At 36.9% G+C, this 10021-nt stretch overlaps 1 protein-coding gene and 1 long non-coding RNA gene across 2 annotated transcripts; one reads left to right on the top strand and one right to left on the bottom strand.

Annotated features, from left to right (window-relative positions):
• The first annotated feature begins 333 nt into the window (after positions 1 to 333).
• LOC113302759 lies at positions 334 to 4329 on the top strand. Its single transcript, XR_003337086.1, has 6 exons — positions 334 to 1382; positions 1806 to 2051; positions 2140 to 2239; positions 2343 to 2614; positions 2720 to 3601; positions 3723 to 4329. It is a non-coding gene; the product is annotated as an uncharacterized LOC113302759 (long non-coding RNA).
• Positions 4330 to 4689: 360 nt separating this feature from the next.
• On the bottom strand, positions 4690 to 7287 carry LOC113302758 (F-box protein At4g09920-like). Its single transcript, XM_026551698.1, has 3 exons — positions 5698 to 7287; positions 5432 to 5585; positions 4690 to 5333 (listed from the first exon to the last, which is right to left on the bottom strand). The coding sequence occupies exons 1-2, from the start codon at positions 6592 to 6594 to the stop codon at positions 5490 to 5492; spliced, it is 993 nt and encodes a 330-aa protein (XP_026407483.1). The 5' UTR covers positions 6595 to 7287; the 3' UTR covers positions 4690 to 5333; positions 5432 to 5489.
• Between the last annotated feature and the right edge of the window lie 2734 nt (positions 7288 to 10021).

Below are 10021 nucleotides of genomic sequence, written 5' to 3'. Positions count from 1 at the left end.
TTTGTTATTCTTGCAAGTTTTTCCACACAGAATATTCGGTTTTGAATGCTGATACTGAAAATTCCACAGCTTTTGAGAGGTGTTAGTGAATTTAGTGTTATATGGATATTTAGTGTTGAATGTAGTTGATTGTTTAGATTTTTAGAAAAGAAATGGATATTTTTTGTAATAAGTTGATTCATTTTTGTTAGGCATGAAGGTTGTTAGAGGAAGCAAACATTTTTTGCAGAAAGATTTTGTAAAATTAGGGGTTAATATGATTGAGATCTGATCAGAGATTTTTTTTTTTTTTTTTTTTTTATTTTTTAATTTCATAGATGGAGAAATCTTGTAGTTGATTCATTTCGACAAGGGAACACCGGCACTAGCTAATGTAATCAAACAAGCATTAGAAGGAAGCGATGTTGTCACAAAGGTTGAAGCAACGAAAAAAAGCAGTAATATGATTGTGCTGGAACCCTTGTTTCACTTTCATCTGCACCATTGGCTATCAGGACTGCTGTCAACACCGAAACCACAGACTGACAACAGTGTTTAGCTTATTGTGCTTGATCGATTGAATGAGCTCAAAACATGTCACAGAGAGATTATGGTTGATATGGTCATGGATGTGCTTAGAGTACTTGCAAGCCCAAATTTTGATATCCGAAGGAAGGCAGTTGGCATTGCTCTTGAGCTGATAAGTCCATGTAACATTAATGATGTTCTTCAAGCACTGAAGAAGGAAGTTGTGAAGATTCAGAGCACCGAGCTTGAGAAGAATGGGGAATACTGTCAAATGCTTGTTCAAGCTATGCATTCTTGTGCAATAAAATTCCTGAAGTGGCAGCACTGTGGCTCATTTGTTGGTGGATTTCTTGGTGATAGCAATGTGGCCTGATGTGGTTGTTTTCGTACACGAGATTATTGAGACCAACCTTAAACTTAGGGTTTCAATTATAACTAGGCTCTTGGACACATTTTACCAGATAGTGCGCCACGTGTATGTTCTTGTGCTCTCTAGATCATTGGAGAGTAATATCTCTCGCTCTCTGGAGTTGAAAGTGGGCTTGCTACCATTAAGCAATGTCTAGGGAACCTGCCTTCACAATGAACGAAGAAGGAGATGGCACAGATGCTTCAAAACCATCGCATCAAGTAAATTCCATCATTGTATCTTCTAGGAGACCTGCAATTCTTGCTGGTGGTACCTATGCTAGTGCTGCCTCGGAAACTGGCATATCTCCTTCTACTCTGACCAAATAAATTTGCACATATTGGTAAAAAGTCAAGAGAACAATTTGAAATGAGATCAAGAGTCAAGTTCAGGATAACCTAAGCAGAATAATATTCAGGAAGTCTTGCTGCTAGTGATAATTGGAACGTGGTTTATGCAGTGCAGGGTATGCTGATTCATTTGTGTCCTACTTTGATTTCTTGTTATTATCCTGCATTCTTCAGCATTACTTAAACCTGTGGGTTTTTTTTTGGAGTATTATTGACATTTTAGGGTTCAACTAAGATAGTTTTAATCTGTTAAGATGAAATAACAAGCCTAATCAAAGTTGCATAGAGAGAACAGGCTTTTTGTAGATTAATATCTGACTTAGAGCTTAGAGTACCATAGAAAGAATAGAGCTAGAGTGAACAAGTGTAAAAGAAAGAATCATGTGAAATATTTCGTATACATTGCTGTAGCTTTTAGTGTGTATATCATTTAAGGTTTGTCATAAGGTTTTGTATGACTTCATCTATGTAACATTTTGTGTGTGCTTATACCTCGTCATTTGTCGCACACCAAGCTGATCTTCTTCAGCGTGCTTCAGGTGGTATTGTTCTTGCACCGAATCAAGGGGAATCAGTAAGAGCATTTGTGGGATAAGAGAATTGGTGGATACATTTCTTGGTTTCATACAAGCTGATGACTGGTAGAAAGGTCTAAGACAGATCGAATCTCCAGTGAGTCCTGAGGAAGAGGCCTCCACCATAGGCACGTTAGCAGTTTCCCTCTTGGAGCAGGGGAAGATGCATCTTTTCGACGGGATTAGGTGTGAGTCAAGGTGAAGATAGAGGTAGCATATAACATTATAACCCATTTACCCCTTCTTCCTTTTCAATATTTGGTTGACATCTTATTATCTGGCGTATCTGTTTGGCCAGATAATCTCTCTTGGAATGCCATCAGTGTCACCGAATGAAAGAGTTGGAAAGCACGTGGACCCCATAGGAATGGAATGAATTGATTAGTGACCCAGTAACTGTGAGTGATTGCTTTTAAATCTAGTTATGTAATTCATTTATCGAGCATTTTCCCTAATAACCCTGTATGTTAACTCAAATTTGCTGCCATTTGACTCCTGCAGATAGTAATTGATGTTCAAAGTTCTAGGATTGGGAAGTTTTAAAGGAGCTGTAGATCCATGTACGATGGCCTTCCAGAAATTACCATCTTGGGTGGATGATAATCTGTTACCAGCTGAGTCTAATGGCGACAACAGCAGATGGAGGCTGACGGGTCTGGTAAAAGTAGAACCATCCACTGGCCAGGAAAGAATAATTTCACCGCAGGTTGCAATGTACTGCACTCGCGGGGATTTGTTGCTTCAAGTTTTCTCAAGAAAAAGGGCATTGAAAGGTGAGCATCCAACTGAGCTCTTCCATTCAATAGGATAATTTACAAGTTATGTGAAAGTCCTTCAACCACTTATTTTTTCTAAACAAAGTTGCTCACTCGAATTAGGAATGTATTCCCCTGAAATTGAGTGGATCTAGTGTTTTTTCATTTGAGAAGTGGGATATTGAAGTATGTAGAGGAAATTCAGGAAACAGGGAGCCTTTGGGACGTGGATTATTTTGAGTCTCAGTTGAGCATGGATTAGCTTAAGGAACAACCTGTGAGTGATGCTTACATGGAAGCTCTAGAGTGGAAATATGGAGTTTCATGCCCATATTTTTTCTCCACCAAATCTGATGAAGAGAAAGATACGGCAAGAGGGGCACAGACAATTCATGCAAAGAAGATGGGTTCTCCACAGAAAATTTACTTGGAGTTGGAAGTTATGGATCTGTTTACAAGGAACTATTAGTACTAAACCAAGTGGCACCGTCAGGTGTTGCATGAAAGTACTAGACCTTCAAAGACGAGGAGCTTCAAAAAGTTTCATCAGCATCGAAATCTAGTGAAGATGCCGACTTGTTGCTCTAGTATTGATTTAAAGGAAATGAATTCAAAGCTCTAGTCTCCGAGTTCATGCCAAATGGAAATATTGAGAATTGGTTGCATCCAACAGTTAATGAAGAGCAACTTCAAAGGTCAGCGAGGACATCACTGGGGTTTATGGAGTGACTAAATGTATCCATTGATGTTGCTTCTGCACTAGATTATCTTCATCAAGATTGTCAGACTCCAATTTCTCATTGTGATCTAAAGCCAGATACTACTTTACTTGACGATAACATGAAGGGTCATGTTTGTTATTCGGATCAGGAAAGTTTCTTGGTGGGGTCATCATCACTGTTGAATCTGAACCCGATACGAACAGTACTTTGGTCGGGATAAAGGGGTCGATTGGTTATGCTACTCCAGGTAGAAGTTTTGGCTCAATTGGTTATGCTGCTCCAGGTAGACATTTTTCTCACTTTAGTATTTAATTTCGTAGATTGACGTGTTCACTTCATAAATTCTTACTGATACGAAGAGCATGGAATGGCTTGCGAGGTCTGACTTATGTTTACGTCTACAGTTATGGGAACTTGGTGCTAGAGTTGTTTCCCCAACGAGACCTACAGGTTGCATGATCACGGATGGTTTAAGACTCGCTCATTTGTTAAGACAGCTTCACTTAGAGATCGTGAATGCAGATCGTTGACCTACAGTACTACTTGTTCCTGTCCATCCCGAAGACAATGATGATACCAACAATGAAATTCTAGTCGACAGCGTGCTGGATGCCAAGTTATACAAAACTTTATCAGGGTTTGCCAACCTTGGCGTTGCGTCTTCTATTGAATCACCCAGAGAAAGGATGGAAATGGTACAGGTAGTGAAAGCGATAAGATCACATATCCCTCCAGATTGGGATCCAATTAAGGTACAGTGCTGGCAACCAATACTCATTCCTATGCAGGAAAAGCTATTCCCTGAGGTATCATGAGAGAAACTTACATTCAAGTCCTTTAATGAGCAACATGGTAAAATTGTTGTAATAAATGTCTGTAGCTGGGAGTTGTTTCAAGGGATTCTAGTCAATTAAAAGGCAAAAATGATACATTTACGTTTTATATGTATATTTGCATCATACATGGCCTTTTTCTTAAAAAGCTGGGAAAAGCGAAAATTTCTGCTAATGCAGCCAGATTTCAAATCTGGAGAAAAATTGCTTAATAAAGAGAAATATGCATTCTACAGATTTCATATAAGCATCCAGATTACTAAGCCGCAGAGTAATAACTCTACATTCACACAATGGACAATGATAATTTCTGTATGAGAGCTTGTAAAACTGCAAAAGTACTTGTAATCTTCGTGAGACGACTGTAAACAAAGAACACAAGAGAGGGGTTCCATTTTATAAGACTGCTAGAGATGAAGGTTCAGGATAACAAAGACAAACATATGCATGAATGACAATTGTAAGATGAACCCTGGGGAGATCAATAAGTTTCTGAGAGCAGATGAAGAAGAAAACATCCCCCAAAATTGGGATCCGATTAAAGTACAAAATGACATATTTCCATTGTACTAGTAAGCTGGGAAAGGGAAAAGGTCTACTAATAGCCTAATACGGCAGTGCACAAAAGTCTTGACATAATTTTTTGAATGAACATAAAAATTAGGTAAAATCTAGAGAAAAGTTCTTTTTTTGTTTTGATCAGAAATCTAGAGAAAAGTTGTTGAAAACAGAGAAATAAGTATTCTACAGATTCCAGATGAGCAAGTAAGCATCTGGATATCTAAAATTTGACCAAGTCAGATCACACTAAACCGCAGTGAAATAACTTTGAAAACCATTTAAAGCCTAATCTCTCTCCCTGATTACATCCACACACAATGGACAGTCGCGCATACACTTATACTGGTGAGCTTGATAACTTAATCACACAATCTTATTGAAATCTTCTACATCCTTTGCGGAATGTTTCTTCTTATCCGAGCTTACGAAATGATCTGATGAAATTTCAATAATCACCATCTGAAGAACCCTTGCATTCTGCAAAAATAGTTGAACTAAATCCAACTCCTTCAGTTGCCCTTCAAAGTATTGAAATTTGATAGACTTGAGGTTCATCAACAAACAATGAGGCACTACGTCCAATGTAAAAGCGTCCTCATTAGCTTCATCACCATAACAAACCTACATAATAATACATATCAAAGAAATTTCATCTACATGTCACATATCAACGGCATGATAAAAACAAAAAAGATGTTAAGAAGTTAGTGTATTCTTACCCGACCAAAGACAAGTGACTCCAATATTGGTGAGAACTGTAGAAAACTGAATAATGATTTAACTTGCTGAGTCTTGATAAAAAGACACTTCCAAAGTGATCAAATTAATGAAGGTAGGAAAACTTGTAGATAAAACATCAGCCAGCTCCAGACTCTGATATATAGCACACAAAGTAAGTATCATGAAACAAAGAAACAACTCAACCTAACTTGCTGGGATAAAATAGTCAGGCAATAAAGGTAACTTTCATAGTTAGCAATCATACCTCAGAGATGTTGCCCGATAACTTCAAGTGCTTTACATTAGAGAGCTTCTTTACAAAATTCGGTATAACATCAACCGGGACACTCGGATCAGTATACATGCGGTGTATATCTGCATCCACTAGTGATGGAAAGCTCTCCACCACTAGATGTTGTGGTATACCATCATCGACTGTGATGGAAATTAGATTTGGTGTATCAATCTTGATTTTGACATCTGACATACAAATTCTCAAGGAACTAACAAAGGTTAATGATTTCAGTGTAGACGATATGATATTCAAATGATTCAGCAAACAATATTTCAAACACAATTCTTCAAGAATGGGACAGTTAGAAAAGAGTTGTTGAATGTTTCGCTGCCTGAAAACCGAAATCTCCGATAGCTGAAGTATTTTAAGTCTTGGAAAAGATATCAATTGAGGAAGATTAAGATGCTGTCCACCAAAAAGATCAATGTCTAACGAAGTCAGTGATTCACAAGTGTAAAGGTCGACAGGGATAATATCCACTCTTTCACTGGCATCCCTACTGACAATAAGCTCTTCAACTCTACACTGAATTGCCGTAAGAATCCAAGCCTTTATCCGCTGGTCATCAAAGTACTCACTGTTACAAGTGAGACAAAATTTCTTAATATCTGACATGTTACGAAGAAGTAATACCCTATCCACGAAATCCATGAAACTATTGGTAGAAGATAGTGTTTCTTGGGTATTAGGAGATTTCCATTCGCGAAAATCAAGAACAGGAAGAGATATCCAGAGATTATTCCATCCTCTAGACAAAATTGTTGTTGCAACAACACATTTGGTGGGAAGCAAAGAGAGAATGTGACGAATTAAGGATTCAGGTAAACTGCGGATCCTATCCTCTCCACCCACACCCTCCTCCTCCATGTTGTTTATACAAAGTAACCAAGATCGGTTCGTTTAAAGTCAGAATACAGGTAATTAATCATGTTCAGACACATATACACATGCTCCGTAAACAATAGAGAATCAATAGAATTATAATGACATAAGGGTTTGTATATATTTCCTGTCATCAATTCTGCTTCACTATTTCCACAACAATCACGAGGGTGGTGTTGTCGTCCTATGAAGCAATGAAGACAACTTTACAGTAAAAAGGATATGCCCAACAAGTGCTTCTGGTGAACTGGTGAAACACTAAGTAAATAGACTAAAATGGCATGTCCAGTTCAAAGCAGATAGACTGGGTATTTCCAGTTAGCTCCAACTGCTAAATCTAGACAGACTCAACAAATGAAAATCTAAACAGTAAATGAACCCTGAATCCAATATAATTTTACCCATAGGAACCAAGTTATGAGGTCTTTAGTATAGTTTGACTGAAGTGCAAAGTAATTTAACTAAGATTCAGACACACACATTTATTAACATAAAATCAAGAAAACCCTAAGAGAAACCAAATAGTGAAATCAAATTAGGGGAAGAAATTAAAGATTGAATGCGTAGTTCACATCTATAAACATAAAATCAAGGCAAACCCTAATATACCAAAAATTAAAATCTAAAATTAACCCTAAAAGAAACCAAATAGTGAAATCAAATTAGGGGAAGAAATTAAAGATTCAAATGAAATCTACCTCTTCAAAAAGTGGAATCAAATTAGGGGAGGGGAGAAAACTGAAGCTTCGATTCACAAACCCTTCTCCTGTAGATATCTTGTAATCGGCTCTTCTGAGGGTTTTAACTTAAAGTCTGGATGAACCTGAGTGTGTACTTGGGTTTTGAAAAGAGCCTATTTGTATAATGACACATTTACCCCCAAATGCGATGAATTTGTTCTCGGGTATTATGTTCCAGCGGAGTGTGTACTTGGGTTTTGAATAATGTACGTGTTCATATTTTTTAAATTAATTATTCCCAAATCCCTATTAGCTAAAGTTAATGGTGTACCGTACAATTTTTACTTCACTACATATGTAAACAAACAAATCAATCAATCAAATAAATCTTTTAATTATTGATAGCTTTTAGTAATGAAGATTTATCTCACAACCCAACCCAGTTCTAAACTAATCTAGTTCACTAACTGGCACTGGCTAATTCTACCTATTCCCATATAAGATCTAATAGTGAGCTCTGATATCAACACTGTAGCGCCCCCTAAGCTAGCAGCTGACTAATCCAAGAGATTAAATAAATAAAGAGGCACTACGAATCTAATTCAAATACTTAAACATTCAATTAAGAAATTTGCTACAAAATTTATCCCAAAACTAACCCCGCTCAGAATATATATACATGAACTTCTCTCAAATGATACATATACAATAGTCAATTGGTTTACAGATACAATAAACAACATAATAAACATAGCAGAAGTTAACTAATTAACGGAGTCAACACTTGTGGCTTTCGTTGCGCAACTCTGATATGTCTCTGAAAACTGAAAGTGGGAATAATTAACATTTAACTTCTAAGTAATCATAAACAAGATTAAGAAAAACAATAATGTTTTTCCCGGACATTAAATAGTGACCAAGTCATTGAGATACACAAACAAACACGAATATGGACAAGCTCTTTCTCCAAACAATTTATATTATGGTTGTGCAATTCTGAACTCGCAAATCCATACCTAATCGTAAATATGGATGCCGACAGTTCCGAACTCGCAAACTGTCGACCGATATAAGCATAAAAGCTGAATTCATGTAGATATAAATGTGAACGAGAATATTCTCACATAAGTAAACAAACATGTATATGGACAAACTCCTTCTCCAAACAATGTATACTATGGTTGTGCAATTCCGAACTCGCAAATCCACACCTAATCGTAAATATGGATGTCGACAATTCCGAATAGGCCTGTCAATGGATATCCGTTATCCGTTAGACGAATCCGATTACCCGGTTTCCGTTAGGTTTAGTTCCTTTATGTCCGTTATCTATTAGCCGTAACCGATAATGTAGCGATTAATTTTATCCTACCGTAACGGTACTGGTTGGGCTATTTCCGTTAGCTTATTTCCGTTATCCGCTAACGTGTGACTAGCACGTGTAAATTCCTATACCTAGGTTAATATCCTTCGAGTTCGAGAGAGAATCACTTCTTCTGTTCTTCAGTTTCAGTCGACACAAACGAGAGAAAACTCAACCCTCGTCTCCTTCAGAGTCCTTCCTTCCAATTTGATCAAAATCATCATCTTCTCTATACAAATCATCATCTTCTCTATATAAAAACTAGGGTTATCTTCTTCAATCCTAAAAACTAAATTTTCAATTTAGGGTTTCTGAAATTAGGGTTTTCACTTTTCAGAACAGATTGAGAAATTAATCATGTCCCAAAGCGAAAGAGGGGCATCCAATTATGTTGGTTCATCAAGCAAAAGCAATCCCTCACTTTTAGTTGCATCTCAATTACCTTCTGCATCAAACCAAGTTCAAGGTTCAGGAATTCATTCAACACCTGTTGTTGTTGCACCTTAAACAGAAGAAGCAGTAGCAGAAATAGAAGTACATGAAGATTTGTATGTTTTTTTTTGTGTGGCATGGATTTAGAACTTGTTTTCTTGGATTTAGAAGTTGTTCTGTGTTTTAACCTGTTTTGTGTTTGTCCTGTGATATACCGGATGGTAACGGAAAATTATCCGTTATCCCATAAGTCCAACGTAACGGTAATGGTTTTGAATTTCATAATTCCGTCGGCACTTAACGAATAATGGTTAACCGCTAATTTTAATGACAACGGTAGCGGCAGAGCCATTATTTGTTACATTAAGTGCCGTTGACGGCCCTAATTCCGAACTCGCAAACTGTCGACCCATATAAGCATAAAAGCTGAATTCATGTAGATATAAATGTGAAGGAGTGTATCCAATATATCACAAGTGGAAATTCGTATTTCCCATAACAATTCATATGACAAACAAACATTACAAGTCCTTTCCAAACCATGGAAAGATTAACAAAATCAACAGAAGTATAATAATACAATTTAAACAAAACATGGAATGCACACTAGACAATGCATGAGTTTGTTAAGCATAAACTTTTGTAAAAGAAACAACAATGGTTACAAAAGAGTCAAATGTATTCCCACTTCTTTTGATGACAAACCTCGCCTACCTCGAGATCCACGATCCACTGGTTCGTCCTTTGAATCGATCGTTGTTAATAGACTAATTGTTAATCATACAAAACTCTAAGAGTTTAGCCAGAAAGGCTCACACAAGAATCATACAAATCTATCTAATGATTTTAGGCCCATTAAGGTTCTACACCTTTTATTTATAAATTTTTAGCAAATCTAAGATTTACTAATTCAATTAGATTAGTTTTATCCATTACC

This window comes from Papaver somniferum, chromosome 8, assembly GCF_003573695.1.
Source record: "Papaver somniferum cultivar HN1 chromosome 8, ASM357369v1, whole genome shotgun sequence".
Classification (NCBI taxonomy): domain Eukaryota; kingdom Viridiplantae; phylum Streptophyta; class Magnoliopsida; order Ranunculales; family Papaveraceae; genus Papaver; species Papaver somniferum.
The sequence above is the reverse complement of the archived record's forward strand: the minus strand, read 5'-3'. Positions and strand labels throughout refer to the sequence as shown.